A 24594-nucleotide genomic window follows, 5' to 3' on the forward strand; every position below is an offset into this window, starting at 1 on the left:
CTTACCATATTATACTCACCCATTCTACGATAATAAAAATTTTCCTTTGACAATCCAGACAATTTATGTGAATGCCAAGAGTGAAAAAAAGGGCGACAGAAGAGAAAGGGGCAGAAAATTTCAGGGAGGAGACACATAAATGTCAATTTCATTCTGTATGTATGTATTATATATAAAAAATATTGCACGCACTTACATACGTATTCGAATATATTACAAATACATGTAGATACGTATGTCGTACGATAAATGTGCACTGAAACACATTCATATTCGCAGTAGCAATGTTACTGACCTTGCATAATAATGCAATTTTGTGCAATAACTATTCGTTATGATAAAAATTGTTGCCAGAAAAGAAGATTTTTCCATTATTTGTTATTATCGTTGAGTTCGTTGTTTTTGTTGCTCATTGATGTGCCATCATCATCAGTATTTTCGAACAAAATTTCGTATGCAGACAGGATATTAGAAAGAAGGAAATTTGTTTTTAGTTTTTCTATCGAAAACAATTTGTATTCACAAGAATGAATTCCTTACATATATATATATATATTACTCGTAATTTCAATTTATGGAATTTATTTTGTGTCGATAAAAAAAAAAAAAAAAAAAAAACCAATTTTTAATATCTTTATTTTTTTTGTAAAATATACGAGGTGTGTTCAAAATGAACTCAATCTGTCTTCCCAAATTTGGTGGGCCACGTATACCACACGTACATTTTAAAGTTTTTTTTTTTTCTTTTTTTGTTATTTTGCTATATTGATGCACATGTCCCCAATATATGTTGACATTATTAGCCGTTTAACATTTTTAGTTAGTTTTTGACAGCTCTAAAGAATAAACTTGTTCTTGGGTGCTTGGCATCTGAATTAAGTTTTGTGTGAAAAATAAAATTAAGGGCTGTCGACTTTGGTGTTTGGCGTGTCTACTTTGACCAAAAAAAGTATTCATAAATTTTACAGGCTCTTCGCACACATGACAAGCAATTTTTTAGATGTTTTGGGCATGAAACATGTTCCGAAACTATTAAATTTTGATCAAAAGAACTCTCTCTTGGCCCCCTGCGACTTTTTCTTGTGCCCAAAACTGAAAAGACCCATGAAAGGGTGGAGTTTTGTCACGATTAAGGAGCTAAAAACCGCATCGCTGGAAAAACGCAAAGCAAGCGCTTGCACATGTGTGTTGTATCTAAGAACAATTGCTTGGTGGGGGAGCAAAATAGATGTTAATGATGAATAAAAAAAATTTTGGTGAAAAATAAAGTGTCACCTTTTTTCTTAACACACCTCGTATACATTTTTATACCATTATCTAATGCTGAATCGATCTGGGAACCTTTGTCCTTTTGTCTATTTTTTTTTTCTTTTTTCCTCTTTTCATGTAAAAGGGCGATGATCGGAAAGTAGTAAGAAAAGTGAAAGATATAGGAAGGTGGTGGAAGCAGCCCAATCGGGGACTAAGCGCGCTCACTAAACTATAACAGGCACCCCTCAACCGCACTGCGATTTGAATTTGTAAACACTGATTTGGTGGCCGCGATTCTTACCCATTCGTCACATAAGTTAAGACGTCAGCTTCGTATTTGAAAAAACCACAAATATAGCATAGTTCTAGATTACAAATCTATATTGCGAATGGAAGAACTCGGTCAAAGGAAAAGCTTATAGGTACATATAGCATAACAAAAGGCAGGCATTTTTAAAAGCAAAAGAAGAAAAAATTGCGAGTAAAATGCAACAAATGCGACAACAATAATTTGCACGAGTGCTGTCACTATGTCTGGACAAAAACGTGAAAAAATTGATCGCGCCCACCCAATGTTAAAAAAATTTCATTAAAAATTTCATTCAAGTTTAGGTTAAAATAAAATTTGTTCAACGCGAAAATTTTTGGGCTTCATTTGCTGAAATTAGTGTAAAGGTCAAAATTATTCGGAATATTTGATTCTCATAAACAGAACCCTGAGGCACATATAAAATGTATATCTAATATTTAATATTCTTAACAGCCAATGTTACGATTGGAATTATAAAGTTAATGGAAAAAAATTATCTCATTACAAAAGAGTATGCATTGAATTCATCAAGTCTCAGAATTAATATATTGCTTAACACAGCAACATTCATTTAAATTGAATTTTCTTAAAACTTGGATTTGAGTCGATCAATATAGATTTCCATTTAATACACTGCAGGGAATGAAAAACGGGTGCAACGGGTGCAACGGGTGCACCGGGTGCAACGGGTGTTGTAATTCTCATTTAGTATTACGCATAAGACTCGATATGGATTATACGGAAGACGAATTAGTATGGGATTGTGTGAATCTCAGCAATGGCCTGCCTAAGAACTGTAGATGGAAGAATAAAAGAAACGTGATCCAACAATATCGGGGCAGAATTATAATGCTTCATTAATTTAACCATAAATACAATGTCCAGCCCAATATTTTCCTTCTAAGTCAATAAACTTCAACCAATTTCTTCTAAGTTCTGAAAGTTTTTTTTGCTAAGCTTGAAGCAATCTTCGATTCTCCCACGAGTTCGAGGAAATATGTAAAGAGAGTTGCAAACTTTTTAATGAAATATTTCTATATGATTTATGTCATATTGAAGTTTTAACTTTGAATTCTTCTGAGCGTCTTAGTGAACGGTGGCTGAACGCTGGTAAATGCATTTCATTTTCACAAAATTATTCTGAACAAACTTGGAATTGTAAAAACAAGTTGTTAACCCCTTCTTGTAGGAATTCGTATATTCTCTGTGTAACTGACCTGCGATTATTTGTTGCTCATTTGGTTAATTCTTTTTCTCGCTTGCTTTTCTAAAAAAAAAAAAATTCCTGTTTAATATCACGATTATGTCGTGCAATAAGAAAAGCTGTTTTTTAAGCAAAAGAAAAATATTAATATAAAACTTTCAATTCAATAAGTACAAAAGAACACTATTATATAGAACACAATCAACAAGAAAATCGGTAGGTTAAAGTTTTAGTCCTACCATAATAGAGAGAAGAATAGCTTTAATATGCATTAGAGTAGTGAGTGCAAGATGATGCCATCCACTGAATGTTGTACTTTTGTACTTTTCTACTTACTACAACGCCACAGAAAGAAAACTCGACTCGACTCGACTCGACTCGAACAAAATAAAAACTTGAAATTCGTAAACATAATTATGTTGCCGACAGCGCCTATAAAACTGAAGAAAAAAAAACAAATAAATAAATAATAAAAATTGTTCAGTGAAATACTACTCAAGTGTATATATGTTAAAAAACTGTTATGTATTAATGCGAGAGAAGAGAGCGCAAGAAGCACATACTAAAAATACAAGCAATAAATGCAGCAATGGAAAAATATAAAAAAAAAAAAAAAAAGGAGCAAAGAATTCTTAAACATCAAATAATCATGAAGTTTAGAGTGTACAATCTGATACCTGACTGATGAGTTGGTCTGCAGACTGCTGCTGACTGGTTGGATAGATGGATGGACGGGATAAATGCACATATATATATATGTATGTATGTATATATATATATATATATTTGTTTTTTTTATGTCTGAATGATTATTTATATGTATGTATATATGTATGTATGTATGTATGTACAATTCTATAGAATAGGTAGAATATATGGAGTTCAACGTTCAGCAAATCTTGATGGCGTTGGTGAGGGCAATGTTTGGCTGCTGTTCCATTATTATCGTCATCAGTGCAGTCAAGTAAATGGTAGAACCAACGACCAGTTAAAAAATAACTAAAAACCAAACAATAGCGTATACAATAATTATGAATCTCAAGATCGCTGCACTCTACATCCATCTTGGGCAGTATATACATAAAAGCAAGCAATGGAAAGAAACTGCGTAATAAAGTTTCAGTTAAAGACCAAATATTCATTCTTTTAAGCTTCATTAATATTTTTGCGATGATGGTAAGGCGGCAAAGCAATGCAATTTTGCGTGTATGATGATGAAACCAGACCACGGTCGTGTGTGTTTATTGTTATATGCTTGTCCAATGAACAATGGCTCTTGGGATATGCAGACATACATATAAATATTGTCCGCTGTACGTACTTGCACAGTTCTCGTACTCATAGCATTTTGGTTTACACATTTTAAGATGCGTTTCACTTCGCATTTGTAGCGTTTTTCATGTTAATTTTTCTTATATACATTTTTTTTTTTGTTTTTTTTTTATAAAGGGCCTTAAACTTCAACTTAAAAGTCAAGGTCAGTGATTTTATTCGCACACACAGTTCTTAAACTCCTTCTTTCTATTCATAGTAAGTTCATTGTCGTTTTCTGCTCTCGCTCTTGCTCTCTCTCTTTTCCTCTCTTAATTATCTGGTTTTCATGCACGTATACAATATATATATACATATATATATATATATATGTATACAATAGAAGTTTTTCTTGTATTTAGTTGTTTAGTGGAAAAGAACCAAGTTTGTGCAGTGATTTCTTACTTCTTCTTACTTCTTAAGTTCATTGTATTTTGTTACGTTGCGTTAAGTTTTTTGTTGATTTATTTATTCTGTTTAGATTAATGTTTTTCTTTGTTCTCATTTTTTTTTTTTTTTTTTGTTTTATTTTTAAAATTAATGGTTTTAGTCTCGATTTTGTGTCGTTGTTTATAATTATAAGAGAGCGGGCGAATCGTCCGTAAGAGCTCATTTACACACATGTCGTGCTATTCCGAAATTATAGGAAGCTAGCTACCTTAGCCTTGATGTCTATTGCTTACGATTTGTCATTACGTTGTTTGTCATTTTCTCTTTAAACAGAGCATTTATGCTTCGGTAAAAAAAAAAAAAACCAAAAGTTACATTAAATACGAAAGATTTCGATTAAGAGATTGATCCACACCTCGTCCCATTTGCAGTAAATAACTTGATGTAGGTCATTGTTACTTACTTGAATATTAAGTTTGTAAATATGAAATTGCGAATTTGTTTTTTTTTTTTTCACTTTTAGCTTTTCTCCCACGAGTTTGCGTATCAAGGTTTGTCAACTTAATGAATTTTATACAGATTATGCACATTTTAATCTCAGCATTATTCCGTCGCTTGACTTTAATGTGTGCGATGAATCCGAATCCTTACATTTCGAATAGAGGAACCAAGCTTCATCAGAATTTAGTTCAGTTCTTGAAATACCTATACTAGTAGTAGGCTTAGCCTTGAAAGGGTGACCTTTTTCATCTACGACTTTGTGCAGGTACAAGGACTAGATTTAAATGGAATTAGCGAATGAAATACGAAACTCTAGTTCGAAGACGTAGAGAGAATGAAGCAAATGATAGAAGTAAGGCGCGCAAAAGAAAGAAAGAAAGAAAATATCCCGATAATGATTTCCAATATCTTTAATAATTTACAAGTTAAACATAAATTGCTCTTCTCCTTGCATAATCCCTTGAAAGCAAGTTAGCTTTGAGAAATTTTTCTTGCTTTCTTTACGAACTTTTTTTTAATGCCCTATTTAAAGTCCTTCGTTTCTTTACGAACGATGTCTTTAGAAGGTTACAAAAATGATTTAATTACTGCTTGACAAAAACGGAGAACTTTTCCTTTCAGGCGGCTCCGCGTACTACCTTTTAAAAGAAGACTATTGCTGACAGTCTTTTTGGGACCAAATGGAATAGTAACAGTAGAATAGTAAGTAGTGACTAGTGGACCACCGACCATTTTCGCTAGACACCTTTTATTTAAAGAACTCTGCGGCCAATGTTTCTTTTAGTAAAAATTTGAATTTACAAAACATGCAATCTACATGTCTACAGCTATAGCGGTATGTTGGCAATTGTGGACATATTGAATTTTGCATGATAAGGGAGCATCTGAGCGAAAAAGTTTCATGTTTAATCGGAACTAGTGACGATACTATAGTAGAACACAGCCCACCACTTTACTCTACCCTGCAATCATTCATATAACGACTTTTCAAAATAAAGTGTCGCATAGGAAGTGGCTTCAAAAATGATCCGATCTGAACTATTTTCGTTAGCGTTTATGCTTAGGCCAACCGATATCGGTGAGCCAAATTTTTTCAAAATATCTCAAAAACTGCGACTTGTAAGTTGAACACAAGAACACAAGACAGACAGACGAATGGACATGCTTAGAGATACTCTCAGGATATAAAAAGAATATGTTTAAATGAACTTATCGGAAATCTTCAACCAACCCTGATGGAAAATGTAATTTTAGAAAGAGTCCGAAAAAATTCGAACGAGATTTTGAAAAGATTTTGATTAGAGAAATCACACAGGACTGATCGGGCAGTTCAAAATTGGTTTGTAAAATTCCGTTCTGGAGATACAGCCTAAAAAGATGAATCGAGGTCGAGACGTCCCTCCGATTTGGACGACAATCTTTTAAAGGCAATATTAGAGCAAAATAATATTCACGCCAATCAACAAGAGTTATAGACAAAAGGTTATATTCTTCGCAATCAACTAATATCAATTAATATAATTTTGTTATTCAATGAAAGCAAAGCAGTACGTGTCTGATAAAAAAAGCGGAACTTACTTATGGCTCGACCTAATATTTCTTTCTCTCTTGTGAAAAGAAAAACATTATTATTATTTAATAACCACAAAAATTACTGTCATGTACTGTCGTACGTCTGGTTATTAAAGAAAGTTGTTCTAATAACAACACGTAAGTTATGTAAGTAAGCCTTGGGCAGTGAATGGTTCATGCATTTGTAGGATCTAAGTGATTAGTACAACACGATATTACATAACATGGAACGCGTGTACCATATTATAAGGGAGTCCTCTCTATTCTTTACAATGTTATAGACATAGCCGGCGCACCTCTTGATTTATGGATTTGATTCAGAAATATATGTTCGAAATTTCGGTTTTTTATCTTCACTTTTAAGAAGGCAGCAGGAGACAGAAACCGGTACAGACCAGCTTTTACCTGCACGATATGGGAAATTGGATGTACTTACAGGGACATCTATTACACAAGTTTAAAATTATTCGTCAATTTACAATTTTCTTACCTTTCAATGGTTCGAACGAATCAATCTGGAAAGAAACAAAGAAGAAGAAAAAAAATTAATATTCTGAGAAATTGAAATACATTTAATCTAAGGATCAATTGCAAGTTGCAAAACAACCAAACCACTAATTAACCAATGTAGGTCCTTTTCGTTCACGTTTTATCGCAACATAACACCACCATCTGGTTTTATATGAAAATTTCATAGGAATTTACTAATTTCCCTTAAAACTATTATCTTAATTGTGTAAATTGATATTTTTGCTGATGACAGCAAGAACTTATACGATACGATCGCATAACCATTTCATATCCGTACCGTTCGTAGTGTTTTCCAAAATATTATTTTGAACATGACCGTACAATTATTAAACAGGCTTTTATTACTGAATATACATAAGAAAAAAACAATAAAAATAAAAAAAAGACGAAAAAACATCAACTGTATTTAAGGAGGTTTACGTGCACTATCGCAAGCCACACCACCATCATATGTCCTATTTGAGAAGAGCAGCTGTCAGTAGCAGCTGCTGTCCTTTTTTTTTTCGGTGACACATGAATTTTAAGCATAAGGACCGAATGTACAAGGCAACAAAGGTTATATATATATATATATATATATATATATACCTACAAGTAACTATAAATATATAATAATAATAATAATAATAAATTTGTTGATCGAGAGGAGAGAAATTTAATAAGCGAATAATGTTTTCTTCTCTTTTTATTGAAGCCATAAAAGTAATTTAGTTGAACACTAAAAAAAAAAAAAAAAAAAAAGAAAAAACAAACAGGAAGTATACAGTTAAGAACCGGAAAATTGAGAAAGGTTATGTTCGAACTTTTTGCAAATGATATCCACATATATAAATAAATAAATAAAAAAACGGGAAGAAAAAACCAGAAGAACAGAAATTATATAAAAAAAAAAAAAATAAAAAACAAGTTTTTCAACTAGAAAGACAAAAATGTCGCTTTGATGTAACAATTATAGAGCTTGTTGTTGGAAAAAAAATTCAAGTAAAAGTAGAATTTGTCACGTAACTGAACTCTCGTCGTCGTCGCCTATCAAATGCAGTGAATTTTTTCTTTGAGTGATTACATATATAAATTGTTCAGCGCACATGCACATACACGCAATCTAAATTGACTACATGCTCGTTCGCCTCCTTTTTATGGAGTTCCTTCATCTTATTCGCTAGTAATCAGAGCTCTCAATAAGGGTGTAACGTGTTTTCAAAATTCTTATGTTTTGATGCGAATAATACCATTACGTACGCACGACACCAATGCGAATTCATAATCTGATGGGAAGGGGATCGTTTTTCATTTTCGTAACAACAACAACAACAACAATAAAATTCTTTTCAAAGAAATGTATTTTTAAGTGTATTGAATGAAACCATAAAATTATTAGGCAAAAGTAAGGGCGTGTGTCTCAACACTTGACGTAAGAGAAATGTGTTTTTCTCTGTTTACATAAGCTAAAAACAAAAAAACAAAAAAAAACAATGATATTCTTAGGCATTCTTTTGTTTTATTGCAAAGAAATCCCTCGAAATTGCTTACCACTTATTTAACTTTTCCTTAATGCAAACCAATTGGAAAGTTCTTAGTCAAAGTCTAGTAAGAAAAGAAGGCAACTCATTTCAACAATAGATTGCGAATGATACAATGGTGTTTTTTTTTGCTTTTTTTTTGTTACCATAAAGTTCAAAGATCAAACAACCAATCTTAATACCATTAAAGGGATTCTGCAGCGGAATGTAGGATAGTTGGAGTAGTATGCAGATTATGTGGTAGACCAACAACACTCAACGTATGTGGAACGAAGCCAAATCACAGACATTTGTGCGGTCTATTGGTGTCGCGATGTAAGCTGACGTGTTTCCTATCGACCGATTGTGGACGCTTTGCCTCAGTTGCACAGTTTAATTGCAGATTAACAATTTTTGACAGTAGAGAATGCTGTCAATCATACAGATTGGAGTAACTAGAAATGTGCGATTCTCTCTCGATCCGATCAAAGACAAAGCATTACAATGCTGGGCGGATAATGCAAAATGTCCTTATGAAATGCACATATTTCATACAATTATATGATATAAAGGTTATCTAGTCCCATTAAATGCCGTTTAAAAAAAAAGTTTATTTGTTATTCCAGCTGATGTCGTATTAGCACGAAAAAACCGTGAACTATGATGGACATTTATCCCAGGAGATCCACGAACCGCATTGAAGCACGTACGCCCCATTGTGACTGATCAGCTTTCGGAATTTTTCGCGTAAAACGATTATGCCGTTTTCGGCGAGCTCCTTTTGGGCAAGAATGTTATGCAAATAATTTTCAGATAGGCCTCTTAACGCCATTAAGTGAGTTCTGCAGAAAAACTTATGATAATCAGGGCGGCATCCAGATTAAGTGGTAGCGCACCGGTCAAGTCATATGGTAGGCCGAATAATAGAAGTTTGTATGGTTTAACACTGCTACTATGGGAAACCGTGGTTTTCCTGTCAACCAATTCTGGACGGTTAACTCCTATTAACCACTTGAACCGCGGATTGACAGCTTTTCTCAGTTGAGAATAGTATCGGTCATATGGCGAGGTTGGATTACATCAAGATGCGTGATCTGCTTCTAATTCAACCAAAAACAAAGCGTTACCTTACGTAACATCATTTCGCGCTTCGGTGCCGTTTGTGCAACTTCATCCATCTTGAACTGGAATCTTTATCGCCGGATACGAACCATTCGCATCACTCGGTTTATTAAATTTCTCTTGATCTAGTCTTATGCAAATGGTCAGAAACGATTTTTTGGTCATTGATTAGCTCTACAACGATCTTATTAGATCAATACTGCCGATCTTTCTTTTTTTATCAATTTTTTTAAGAAATTTCCAGAGTGGCTACTGCGTGCTGCGCTGACTTTAATACAGTGCCTTCCACAAGGCAAAGCATGCTAATAATTCTCAATTTTTTTTAAGAATTTGATCAACTTTTATCGACAATTGGAAGACTTGAATGCGTTATGTCTTTAATATCGAAATTTCTAGCGAAACGATTTTTTTTTAGAATTATAGCTTAGTGTTAAAGCGCAATTACCTTCACTTGCGTTAATAAATGTGATGTATGTGTTTGTTTTTAATTAGCCACGAATTTCCGGATATCACATCGCTTTAGTGTAACTTGGCACGATTAGTGTTACCAAATCCATCAAATAAAAAATTGCGAAAAAATGTTTTCCTTGACCTAACAAATCACAGGATTTTGTTCATATTAATGCCGTTTCGATTCTTCAGTCATACAGTTTGGAAAAAATATACAGTTTTGAAAACAGTGGATTTTTTAATTTCATTCATTTACACAGAGTTGCCAATACAGTTTAAAAAATCGTACCAACAATATTTTAATGAAAGGAGAACGAAAGTCTGGCTATGTCTTGCATCGATAACCAAAGAAGAAGACTAATAGGTGCTTGTATCTACCTTGATCAGTGATTGGTGAATATAATAAAATAATGCGAAGTATCAATCAATGATTAAATTCGATCATTTTGATCTTTCTTAACATAAAAGAATAGTTTTCTACTATTCAATATTGTTGAGTTATTCAGATAGACGCTAATCATGGAACGCTCAAAATTGAATTTTCGATATTCATAACTTTTATTGTTTGAGTTGAAGAAATCTGTTGCCGAAGCCGATCAAACACTTTTACAAGCTTCACCAAATCCCAATTTTCGGTTTTGATTTCAAGGTCTGGAGGACCAAACAAAAGTTCAAACACAATGAACTGCAAAACTTATTGCACGAAAACCCAGCTTTCCACTTTCGAACAGCTCAGCAATTGATGAATCAACTTTTCCTAGACGATTACATGCGATGGAAGAGGTACTATTGACTGAAAATGCCATTCAACATTGGGGTTTCATTGCTTGACAGGCAAACCGAGAACAGTTTTCTGTAGTCTGACTGTAGACTGGCGATGAAAAACTGGGTCTACTTTGACAATCCCAGGCGCAAAAGGTCATGCGTTACTCCATGCGAGCCACTTACATCAACAGCGAAGTGTAGTGTGTTACGAGCTCTTAAAATCGGATGAAACTGTTGCTACAGATGTCTACCAACACCAATTGAACAAATTGAACGATGTATTGCTACTAAAAAGACCGGTTAACAGACGAAAGTCATTATTTCGCACGACAAAAATCGGCCACACGTTGTAAGGGTTGTCAAAGATAAACTTAAACACGCCCAGCAGATCCAGCAACTTCCGGTTACCACTTGTTCAGATCGATCCAGCATGGTTTGGCTAGCATGTGATTTCAAAACAGTGCAGAAGGGCGAAAAGGGATCGACGATTGGATCGCTGTCAAACCAATATCGTTCTATCAACAAGATATACCCATGCTCCCAGAAAGATGGGAAAAGGCTCTAGAAAATGATGCAAAATATTTTAAATAAAATATACACTGTACCAATTATCCTCAACAATTATCTTTTTCAAGTGAAAAATTGATCAAAATACGTGCAAACATCTATTATACACATTTGTAATCATCATCAGTTACGTCCATCGATCCGCCACATGGTTTGGAGTCGGTTGTTGATTGCAAAAGTTAAGAAGGAATCGTGAAACACAGCGTAGCACATTTACCCTTGATGGCGACAGATTAGGTTGATAACGAATCTGATAAGAAACACTTCTCGCCCTCTGCAAGAGAACGAATCTTGCGATCTTTCGTGTAAATATTTGTTCAGGCAAATGATTCGTTTTACTAATTGACAAGACACAATAACAAAAATATTTGACAATTCTTATATAATGGATTGAAAAGAACCTGTAGAGAATCTTTCCCGGGGTGTGCATAATTTTCTTTATTCGTTTTATAGTAAACTTCAGCTTTCTTCCTTGTGTAGACACTACCACATCTTTGAAATCGCAGAGGCAAAGAGAGAGAGAGAGAGGTGACCGTTGAACAAAAAAAAAATGTAAATATATATCGAATCTTTTTAAGAAGTTTTCACGTTAAACTCTCAAGTCGATCTTTTCTTCGATATAAAATAAATTATATATTAGCGTAAAAAAAAAGTATCAATCACTTTAAACGGAAAGCTCAAAATTTATACATTTAGGTGACATTTAAAGAAATTTCATCATCAATTTTATATATTCATCTTACCATCCATCATTTACTGAAAAGTTTTCAACTTTTATAAAACTTAACTTATTCTACAGTATATTATAACTCTCTTGAATTGAATGGAATGGATTTTCTCTCTCACAAAAGCGTAACTAAAAAAGGCAGCAAAGTTGAGAACAAAAGCAAATGAAATAAGACAATATATTGCCCCGTACGGGGGAAGAGCAAAAAAAAGTTGAGAAGGAGTCAATGCACTCTTAAATATATTCATGATGATCTTGAATTTAACAATTTAATATGCCAAGCATAGCATGTGATGTCAATAGCGGCAAACAAGAAGTCATCCGAACGATCACCCGACGAACACACACACACACACACAAGTTCACTCAACAACAATCAAAAGAAGAAACAAAGACACTATTAACCAAAATAGCTAAACAAACAACCAACATCACCACCTAAAATAATAATGTTTTGTGTTCAAAAAAAAAAGAAAAAAAAAGATGATAACAATAAATATAATTAAAATATCAACTAACAAAGTCAATTTTACTATTAACACATTTTACTTGGAATTTTCTTATTGCTTACCATTCGAAGTAAATATTTGGAACTAACTAACGTCTCTTCTGCACACACCAACTGTACATTCTCACCAACACTATAGTTCAGATGCTTCGAACCGCCATTACAATTAGATTATCATTGATTATTTGCAAGTGCCTTTTGGCTTTTCTGTGACCTTTTTTTCCTTTTTTCTGCTTTACTTGATTTTCGTAATATAAACTAAAATAGAATCCAAAGATCTTCTATAGAGAAACCATTTTAAACCGACCTATTGTGACTGTTTGAGGATATTGGACGGCTCAACAGACTGATTAGGGTAATTTTTACATGAGTAGAAATTGAAAACTTTATTGAACTTTGAACTCGAAAGCCTTGTGCTGTTAGCGATGGCAATCTTTGCAGACAACGATTGTATGCATGTCATAAAATCACACTTCGAAGAAGATCGATTTCATATCCAAAAATTATCGATTTCTAGCTAGAGGTTAGGGATGGGAGGAAGGCTGATTTCTATATATTGCTTCTAAAGTTGCTTGTGCTGATTGAATTAAAAGCTCATAATATCCGCTTGATGCCATTGATTTGCTTACCTAGAAGTGGCATATCCTTCTTTAAAAGCAAACGTAATGACTTATACTGTGGGACGGGGGTATTATTATGATAACAAGAAACCTTAATTTCGATTTATTTCAATCGGTGAAATTTATTAATATACGAGACGTATGCCGTTCGAGACGCAGCCTTTGATTGCAAACTTGTACCGTCAGCAACAATCTACTTCACTTATTAAGTTTTCGCATGACTGCGAGTATTTTGACAATTTCACCAATACGATCAGGCTATAGCGCTTTCAATTTCACATCAATCGTAAACTTGTCTATCGCTCTTTCTTAATGGTAACACAACAGGGTTGAACATGTCATCCGTTTGAAGAATTTTAAGAAAACTAACGCCCAATAAAATAATTATTTACTTCTGTCGAATTGACTGCAGTCCCCTATTTTTAATTGCGCAGACTACCAGGTTGAGGTACTAATCCTACCCGTTCACTTGTAGTAAAACAACTAAAGCGAGTCTTCGAGATATTGTCAGTATCTTCTCTACATGTTGTTGATTGGCCAAAACATTGCAAGTTGCCTAATCTTATCTAATATCTGATGTAAAATATGGAAAAACCAAACTCTACACCAATCTTTTTGACAAAGCGAATTCGAAACAAATAGGAAAACTACTCGTAATCAGAAGGTGATGGTAATAACCCTGATAAGGCGAACGCAAATGCGTTTAATAAGTTCATCGTCTTAAATCAACTAAAGGTCATATGTTCAATAACGTTATAGCCACAGTAAAATATTGCCGAAAATTATAATGCAGAGTAAAAAAGTGCTCTTCGAAAAATGACCTAATGTCCCTTATACTTGTTAATTTGGTCTTTCCTTATACACGAACTATGTCTTATTAAGACCATACAAGCTTCTTATAAATTTTCTAATTCATAAAAAATATATCAATATTTTGTTTCACCGGAGATGCATATTCTCATGGAACAAATTGATTCATTGCATCATTCATAAGTTGGTTTTCACTCAAACCATAAAAGCTTCGATTCAAAACTTTGACTGTGTGAAAAATCCTATTCTCTTGTTGTGCAGACAAGTTTATGGAAGAATGATTTAAATTCCTCTCTTGTGATTGGACTGTATTTGTCGTAATTAATTATTGAATCATCTTTCTGACTCTGTTAATAGAGATTGTAAATTGTTTGCTAGACGATCTTGGCCTTGGTCTTAAACTTGGCCTTTTTGATTGCAGTAAAGCAAACGATATTCCTGGGTTCGAAAGCTAAATTAAAGAAGCACGTGTTAGTGGCCCAAACTTGGCTTGTTCCTTCAATGGTTATTACAAATAACAAAGAATTCTACTGATTTTGTAGAGTTAGTGCAATCTTGAATTCTCATTGAGAGTAGTTCCATAAAAACATATATAATTCGAAAAGTTGTGTTTGGCCCTACAAGTTAAATATGCTATTGCACATTTTCAGATCATGCCGGATGTCATCTAGATTACTGCATTGAAATTGTTTCCTGCTGGTTGAGCTATAACTTGGATAAGCTTAAACTTCTTACTTGTAATGACAAACTTAGAGATCAGATTTCTTCTGTCCACGTTCACGTCTTTTTTAAAATCAGTTTCTAGCCAAAATTCAGACTATCTATCTCTTTTTACAAAACCAGTCGGTCGCAACTTCTTAACAAAACTTCCATGACCGTATAGGAACATTTTTATATCTCACTCCTTTTGATATTGTCTTCCTGGCATTGCAAACTTTAAAATCCTTTGATGACCGCACAAATATATTTTTAAAAGAAGATTCGCTTAATTTTTCAATTCGTACACCCCTTAGTAGACGCAGATTGTAATTGTGGTGATGTCTAGAGCAACTTAATAACTTAAGCATGCTTTCAGTCTAATTGCACTTACGTGTTCAATTTAGTATTCTTACGCATTCTCCATGATGACTGACAAATTGGCCTATGGCTTCATGTAATAGTTAAACAAATGAATAAATGAAATAAATTAAATAAAAAAAAAAAGAAAAAAAAAAACAAAAAGAGTTTAAGATAAGACGACCTCAGATTTTATTTCATTTCTCCTATACAGCTAAAGCATCATAATTTTCGCAGCTGAGTTGCGTTTGTAGATTTGATAATTTATTCTTCAACGCTTGCACCCCCATTATAATGATGTTCTCTGGTGTCAATGCCCCTGACGTTTCAATATTGAAAAAAAATTTGTTTGGCTCACTTTCCCAGTCATAAGGCGCCTCAGCTTTATCATCGTCCAGTTTGGAATGTTCACTTTTCGGCCATTCATCTGGTTTAGGAAACAAGGTATGACGTAATGCATTATCAGGATCATATTCGAAAGACACGCCGGCCGTGGGATTCCATTTAGCGTGCTCTTTGCCAAATCCCTTCTTAGCGTAAGCGCGCAATTTCAATTCCTGACCTTTGCGCAATTTCACTATCAAAATATCGTCTTCATCATCTTGAACTCTGGCTACTGCCGGTACAACTTTCGGATCGCTCGACTTTAAGTCAGCTGTTGTTACAAGTTTGGTCTCATCTTCAGCGCATTTTACATGCAAATCGAACTGCACACTGCACTCGGCGCAAAAATCTGAACACAAACATTCACGTGTAAAGTGCAAACGTGCTACCGTATGATCAGAAATTAGTGGAATTAGTCCGAGACGATGAGCTATGAATTCGTCAGCCAAAACAGTGGTATTAATTTCTAATTGCACCCAATCGATGGCCAAAGTAGGTGTTTCAGCTATAAAAACACGGCGTAAGCTATTGGCTACACTTAGATCGGTGTCTTCCAATATAAATTTCACATTTTGATTAGTTAATTCGGTAATACTTAAAAGAGGTTGGTTCGCGTAAGGCATTTTTGTTTAAATTGCCCTTTCATTTATGTTTTTCAGAAGTGATTTGAAGGACGAACAACGGAAGTACAAACCAAAGTTAACTAACCCTACCAGATCTTAATACTGCCTAATGACACTAGATAGATATCGACAAAAAGAGAGCGAAATTATTTTGTCCTACAATGAAGTGCGAACTGTTATACTAAATGAAGAAGACAAGTTATAGTAAAATAGGTCTGGCAACAAATATACTGAACGGATAGGCATAATATAAGGTAATGCACTTATAATCGTATAACAAACGCGTACGCATACCTTAGAGTCATTAATTTAGATTTATTATTTGACACGGCGCTTAGAGAGAGAGAGAGAATCGAAAATTTTGATTTTCGAAAGAAACTTTTTTTATTAATTATATTGCTATATGATACCTAAATATTATGGTTTTTGGTAAGGGCTTGTACAACTGAAGGCATTACTTGATAAGGACTCATACCATCGAAAACATAAATACGCCTTCATGTCCCTACTATTGTTGTGTCCATCTCTATGGTGTACAACTGGAGGAAATTCTCCCAGTGCTGTTTCGATTTCTTTATAAAGAAAAAAAAAAAAAAAATCAATTTGGCCATATTCGGGAAATTTGGAAGCAAACTAGGCAACAAGATTGACTTCAAAGTTTACGTTTTATCACCACATGTCTATTAGCAGTGATATGTTGATTACTTTTCAACATCTCGTTATCAACGACATTTTCTCAATATCTTCCGACGACATTTTCTCATATATCTGTTGTCCCCTTTTTTCTCAATATCTTCCAATCATCACCTGTTGTCCCGTTGTTGCTCATGTTATGTTTCAAAAAGTCAGGCAATAGCAATATTTACATGATCCAAGACCATTGTCAAATGAATCAGCACAACATAATGAACTACGCACTCAGGGGATACACAAATATTTTTACAATTTTTACAAATCACTCCACTGTAAGGACGAGGAGAGCGACAACTCGCAGCCATTGCTGTCTACTCCATGAAAATTGCTTAGGATATTTCATCTCTTTGCCCTTCCAAGTTGATTAACACAAGAGATCTCTTGAATGAATCAATTATTTGTTCGGATATTAAGGTTTATGCAAAATTACTGTAAATTACAAGAATGTTTTGTTAATGACACTTTTGCTTTCGTCACGCAACAAAAATAAGAAAACATAATAAAAGAGTCGTTAAAAATGTTCGCATAAAAAGTAATTCCAATGTGGTAAAGCAAAAAGCTTATACCACTTCAATACTTTAAAGAATATAATAACGTCGTCTCCTTTACGATGTTTGTTGGAGCGATTCGCAACTATTGACCAGCAATTTATTCTATATGTTACAGAGTCATACTTTAGGCAAATTATATATGCTTGCGGAAAAATACAGGCAAATAAATATATAAAGCGCGTATAAGCGCATGTAAGCACGTAGACTTAGAATCGTGCAATAAAAAAAAAAAAAATGAAAAGCATTCAAGAAAGTCGCAGTAATAACTAAACGAACTACGATCGAATGATATATAAATAAGAACAAGTTCAACCATTTCTTTGTGAGTAGTGAATGAATGAACGAATAAGTGTATGTAAGTAGTAAGTGCTTAAACGGAATAAGAAAAAGTATAAAAAAAAAAAAAAAGTACATTTATACAACAACAAAGAAAGAGCACTTTAATGAGCCCTTCACTTGACTTGACTTGAAAATAAAGCAAAATGAAGAAATACATAGTAGTAACAGAACAGAAGAAATAAGAAAGAAGAAAAGAACAAAGAACCAAAAGCAAAAATCTACAAAATGTTCCGCATGGTTTACGAAACGGGGAAAAATATCAACATAGCTGTAGCCGAATTGCCAGCCAGCGTTTATGCTTGCTCTTGATAAAAACTGACAGATATGCTTTATATTGAAATTATTTATTTTTCGAATCGATTTTTCCTGCTTTTCTTAATAATTGACAACTATATATATCTGTATGTATATATATATATATTTATATCAGATAAGAATTATTACTTTTTTCAAATTGTTGTTAATTGCGAGAACACAGATAATAAAAATGGTAAGGAAACTGTGTTTAAAGCTAAGTTAAAATTAAGTGCTGAAACGAAATGTTAAACGTGGAATGACAAAAATAAAATATACCGCACACGTTTGAGCGGTGAGTATAATGTACCTGTATATATGTATATATATAAAGAAGAGAATAAATGTCTGCGTTTTTATACTCATATCTTCCACATCACTACGAATTCTCGCTAACGATGTTTTTTTTGTGCTCCTCTTGTTTAATTATAATTCACGTCGGTACCATTTTAAACTGAAGGTCATACATATCATCAGTTGTGAAACCAAAAAACTGAAAAAGGGGCATCTTTACCTTTGGAGGTATGTTCTAGTAGCCCTTTACAATATGGGATATGGGATGAGATATTTTCATATATAGGTACAACTCAGTTAAAACACTAATCACTAGAGCGCCTCCAGAGATTTACATTGACCTATGATCGTTTTTCCTGAAATCTTAAATCACTTTGTGTTTGTAATGATATAAATATGTACGTACAAGCATACCTATGTACAACTTGTATTAACTTCTCTCCGCTTTGTTCTCCAAAAGGTGGTGCCAGAAAAATATATCCGTAAGCATTGTGGATCAATGTGATTACACTTTCGCCGGCCTCTCAGACTGTTAACATGACCATTAAGATTTCTAATCTGTAGGGAGCCAACTTGTATGATCCCTTTCGCTTCTACTGATTAAGGTTAAAAAGCCGCCTAAACCGAGTTTGTAAGTGTATGGTATTTGATAGGAGAAAGTAACCATAGTCGAAATTTATCATATAGCAGGTCGCAAATATTCAGGTAGCAGCACTTCAAAAAGTCCATCGAACTTGGAGCGGAAATTTCAATAACGAAAAATTTCAAACCCTTCAAACCCTTTTTTTGACACCTCCACAAGCGGAAAATTGACTATACTCTTGCGAACTGCAGCTGGACGCAATTAGCTGGGGCCGGTTTATAGCAGTCGATATCGAGTAAGTGCTGATTATCAACTCGGTGTAACAAGATTGTGTCTATTCGATAAACCCACCTTCGCCCGCCCTTCCAATTTTTGAATTTAATATAACGAGAGAGCACTGAGAAATACTTTAGGATCAAAATAGTTTTTATTTAAATTTTTAATTGCGTTACTATCAATTATTCCAAATAATGTTGACTCTGAATATATATACATATATATTGTATATATATATATTTTACGATCTTTGCCTAATAGGTATTTCTATCTGTGAAAATTATTTAATGGCACCGGCGTGTCACGCATAAGAAAATTGGATAAATCAGTTCCCGGTAATTGGCAAGAATCAATTATTTTGCTAAATCGAACTAAGAACCGATTACTAAAACGAAAACGCATTAAACAAAGCGGTGCCATATTTAGAATGTTTGCGGTGATTTTATAAGATCTTAAGTTTGCTTTTGCGAGGATGTACGTGATAATCATATAATAAAAAATTCGCCTGAGCCGACTAAAACTTTTGTTTTTTTTTTTTTTCTTCCATGAACAATAAAAAAATGCATGAATAAAAGAATGCTTTGTGTCAGTGGATTTAAACATTTCACTCCACTACGTCTCCTCCGGCGAAGAAAAAATTACCGTTAATTTTGTTGTTTCCAAAGAAACATTAATTCTGCGGGACTACGCAGAGACAAGGCGGCAAGTCAAAAGGCATTTTATCTTGTGCGGTTTGCCGAACTAAATAACTCTGCTGTGTAATAAAAGTGGTATCGAAGCATCTTATGACTATTCCTTCGGAACACTGAAGTTGATACAAGATCAAAGTAACTATAGGAAGAATACACATTGTTTATCTTAATGGCTAACGACCGATCGTAATGCCAGAATGTACCCTAAGTTTTTCAGAGAGAGTGAGCGCTCTACATGTACCGATTTATATTAAATGATGTCCATGACTCATTCTATTCGATAATAAATAAGCCGAAAAAAATTTTTGGGGAAATCTTAGGAACGTTTGTGCGTTTTCTCCCAAGTAAATTACTAATGACAACAATCTGATCAGTAAATTGAAAGTCGAGTTAGATCAACACATTTCATTATCAGTTCTAAGTTACTTGAACGAGAATTAACAGTAGACAGTCGCTATAGACCGAAAGAATCAATAAAGACCACCCTGATTGGGAATGCATTTACATCGTGAAGGCTTCAACGCACATTGAGTGATTGCTGCACGGATATGAATAAATCCTCCTCGCTAGAAAAAGAACAATACTGTGATCAAAAATTAAGATCAATATTCAGAAATCTGCTTTCAATTTTTACTACGCGTGATCTTGTTGAGCAAAAAGGTCATGAAAAGCATTATTATAGGAGATGGAATTTGAATCTACGCATACGACCCGGAAACAACCGATCAATCAGGCGAAAGTCAATTAAAGCGATAAAAGGCAATAAAGTTGATTTGGAGAAAAAAGAAAAAAATGAAATTCGTCTTATTTTTCGATCACTTTAGTTTGTTAATTGCTTAACCATCATATAAAATGGGAATTTTAATTAGTTTCCAAGAAACGATCTTGATTTTAACATGACATCATATTTTTCATATTAACTGGAAAAAAAACTAGAAATTAGTAGCCAAACTCATCTATGTCTTAAGAAATGGAAATAAAGCGCTAAAAATAAATAAAAACCCTGACCTTGCAAAGCATTTGTGAAATGTGCTTGACAAGTTCAATGAGACTACTCACGCACGCAGACCACCAACCAACCAATTGTAACAGCAACGATAAGAGCGCAACAGTAAAAATAATAATATATAAAAAAAAAATATGTATACATATGTATGTACATATACATATATATATACATGTACAAACAACACAATAATGATGTTCATTATGACAATGATGAAAATTAATAAAAATTATCAAGTACACTAGTAGTATACACAACAACAACAACAGTAATGCAAAAAAAGACAGAGCCGATAACAGTGGCAATATGTTAACAAATAACAATACAAATAATTCCATAAAATTTATTATTAAAATAAGAGCACAGGTTTAAACGGGCCAAGCGAACACGAGCACATCAATACAAAACCCCAAGTGTGTAAGCAAAATATGAATTAAATGACGCCTAACCTAAAAAAAAAAAAAAAAAAAAAAAATAAGAAAAAAGAATGGAAGGCATGAACGAAATTTTTAATTATTGCGGTGCTTAACTTAACCGGAAGCAAACTCCAGTCAGCTTAGCAAAGCATATATATACATATATATATGATATTTTAATTCTTATTTGGTATGAGTGAGGGGGGGGGCGCTTTTATAAAGGAATCTTGAAAAGCAAGCGTATTGTTGAACAGTCATCCTCTTAAGTTGCTTTTGTATAAAAATTCAATTAAAGACGACAAAACCATAAAACTCACTCTTTAATAATTATGAATTCTATGGAAAAAGTCAATGGCAGAAAGAACTGGGCAAGTCAAGAAACATTGAACTCTGTTTTCTTATTCATATGGCGGCTGATTGCTAGCGTAGTAGTAGAAATAATAATTTTCGAAAGCTAAAACGAATTTTAACGAATCCAAATCTTAGTTTGTAACTTCTTTCCTTTCTATTCTTGTCGAAGGGCTTACAATTTAAACGTGACGGTATCGTTAAAAATAATAATAATAATAATAATAATAATAATAAGAAAACATCACATAACATCGACAATTACAAGCAAATAACAGAAGAGCAACAACATCATAAATAATTAAGAACGAGCATTGACCTTCAATGAATAAGCCAAAAAGAAAAAAATTATGTATGTGCAGCTTAGACCGAAGCTTTTTGTAATAATCAACTTTTTTCTTTTTTTCCTTTTCTTTTTTTTTTAATAATGAATGCGTTATTCACTATTTTCTTTTTATTATTTTTCAATTACAATTTTGCATTTAAAATATATGAGAACGTTTTGAGATCGTTACGCATCTATCCGTCAAATACCTCACAAGCAAACTCCTAACAAGAATCTTGACCCTTTGCAGTCATAATTTTATTTTTCTTCTAACTACAACTGACTTTTCAATTCATTTGCAAAACAAGTCAAAGCACTATAGTGAAGCATGGCTCACCATTAAATACTCTCTGCATTACTGTACAGTATTCGTATTACGACTTTTCGAAATAAAATTTTGTATGGGATATGGCCGAAAAAATGTTGTACAGGTAATCCCAGGACGTGGATGAGAACGATGAGAAACATGTGTAGTCCGATCGATGGACATATCTCTTTTATCGCTGTAGAATACTTGCCGTCAATGCACCTGTACATAAGCGCAACACAACCCACATTACGCCGATGCTCAAGGGTTTGAGGTTGAGATTTCTGGGCACACCTACGTCACCGTGAGCCTTTCACTGTATGTGGTCGGGGTTTTCCAAAAAAAAGTTTAGATGCTCCCATCAACACATGCTTGTTTTACCGTAATTTTGGCCGGATGTCGGTTGTAGTGAAGTATTTCTTGCACAGCTTTAAAAAATTTAACCGTAGCTGCTTCTTCGACACTTCGAACACGTGTCCCATCGACCAACGAACATTGCCGCGTATTTTCCCACTCAGAATAACAAGGGTTGTCGATTCTTCTACATTGACCCCACCCACAAAAGGGAGGAGTTCTTCATCATTGTAACTGCGTGTTAGGAGACACTTTCGATTTTTTGGGGCATTAAAACTTACCCTAATTAACCCTATTTAACTGACCTCATTCTGATGCTTTCGTGATGCCGCGACTTAGCGTGTCATTCATGATGCGACTTGTAAACATAGTCGATATAGGGAGTGAAGATTACTACGTCTGCCGATTTAGCAAGAATTAAGAGATCACTATTATAAATTTCAACTGACAGACGATTAATTTCATTTCGATTCATCACGAATTCATAAGGAATTTAGGAGATTTCTGATGCGTATTTCTACATATGTTACATTTATATGTCAAATTTTATTTACTTGATGGCGTGATGGATATAGAAAATGAAACACAGAAAACAAGTGATCATATCAACTACAGGCAGCAATGATATTCAAAAAGTACTTGACTGAAATAATAAACAAGTCAAGGGTACAAACAAAATTAATATCGTAAATTAGCAAAGCTTCTGATATATTAAAAAAGATATATATATATATATTTATATGTATGATAAAGTTATGACCGGGTCGTGTGTTTTTTGTCTTGTTGGTATTTTTCCTATTTATTTTTTTTTAAACCGAAAACGCCACCTAACCTAACTCGTTGCTCTAGGAGCTCAAGTAAACACCTATGTGACTGAATAGAAAGAGTGTATTAAAAAAAAAAAAAAAAAAACAAAACAAAACTTCTTTTTGCTCTTTCTTTCTTTCTATCTCTCTCTTTATTAAACTACGCTGGTTGGTAATAAAGCAAAACGACGGAAAAACAAATACTTTGGAGCACTATGTGGCGGCATTTTTTCTTTTTCTGAGTTTTAAAACAATGGTAAGAAAAAGGCAACACATTTACGACAACGGCACAAAGAGCTTGCACTTAAAGAACGACGAAAAAAATAAAAGAAGAAGACGACTACGAGAAATATAGAATAAATACAAATATATACAAGCAAAGCATGGTCAAAGAGTCAAGTCTGTATAAAATTTTTTTTTCAAAAAAAAAAAATATAAAAAAATAAAAAAATAAAAAAAATAAATTTTCACACAAACGAAATTTACAAAAACAATATGCTGACAATGCCCGTCTTTATTGTGACGTGGTTAACTTGGTGGTGTGCTGCCTTAGCATTCATTCGTTTACTTTGAGTTAAATGATTTCGACGAACTATGTTTGCAAACACACATGCTTATATATAAATTCAACATATTCAGTGGAGCCACAGTGGGTAAAAATTGACTGAAAATGCTTAAAAATCTGTCTTGTAAGTTTCCACATATATTCGGATACTACTTCTTTTTGTCACTAGTTGTGGGAGTGTTGTAGGAGTATTTACATTGTCCACCATATATACATATATTCCCAAATCTTTCAGCAAGTTCCGTTTAAGGAGCAGTGTTTTCATGATGGCTCTGTAGCATGCTTTCAGCTTCAATTCTAGTATCGTAGCATAAACTCACAATACAAAAAAGAAATCAACTCCGGACAATTCTACAAAAGAAATATATATGACTGGTTGGTAAAGCTCAAACACTGAGAGAATCTTCAGTCTTCTGACTAGTTAAAATTAATCGAAATTGTAACGAAAATCGAAGCAAGGCAGTATAAAAGAAAGAACGAACTGCAACCCGCTTGAGAAAATTGGGAAAACAATGTATTTCTTTCTTTAAGATCAGGCTTTCAT

The 24594-nt window shown here is 33.7% G+C and overlaps 2 protein-coding genes across 3 annotated transcripts in view; both read right to left on the bottom strand.

Moving 5' to 3' along the window:
* The window catches only part of LOC119634225 (brain tumor protein), an 82027-nt gene that overhangs the window by 32882 nt on the left and 24551 nt on the right, over positions 1 to 24594 (bottom strand). For both annotated transcript variants that reach the window (XM_038028261.1, XM_038028262.1), the window contains exon 2: positions 7030 to 7054. The gene's annotated coding sequence lies outside the window, so the exon portion shown is untranslated. The remainder of the gene's footprint in view (positions 1 to 7029; positions 7055 to 24594) is intronic.
* LOC119634226 (DNA-directed RNA polymerase II subunit RPB3-like) lies at positions 15377 to 16342 on the bottom strand. The gene has a single exon (XM_038028264.1). It carries the CDS (start codon positions 16199 to 16201, stop codon positions 15401 to 15403), a length of 801 nt encoding a protein of 266 aa, XP_037884192.1. The 5' UTR covers positions 16202 to 16342; the 3' UTR covers positions 15377 to 15400.

This window comes from Glossina fuscipes, unplaced genomic scaffold (assembly GCF_014805625.2).
Source record: "Glossina fuscipes isolate IAEA_lab_2018 unplaced genomic scaffold, Yale_Gfus_2 2, whole genome shotgun sequence".
Classification (NCBI taxonomy): domain Eukaryota; kingdom Metazoa; phylum Arthropoda; class Insecta; order Diptera; family Glossinidae; genus Glossina; species Glossina fuscipes.

Bases quoted from the DNA above. Each gene is read 5' to 3' on its own strand.
- LOC119634226 (XM_038028264.1), bottom strand. From the start codon at position 16,201: ATGCCTTACGCGAACCAACCTCTTTTAAGTATTACCGAATTAACTAAT.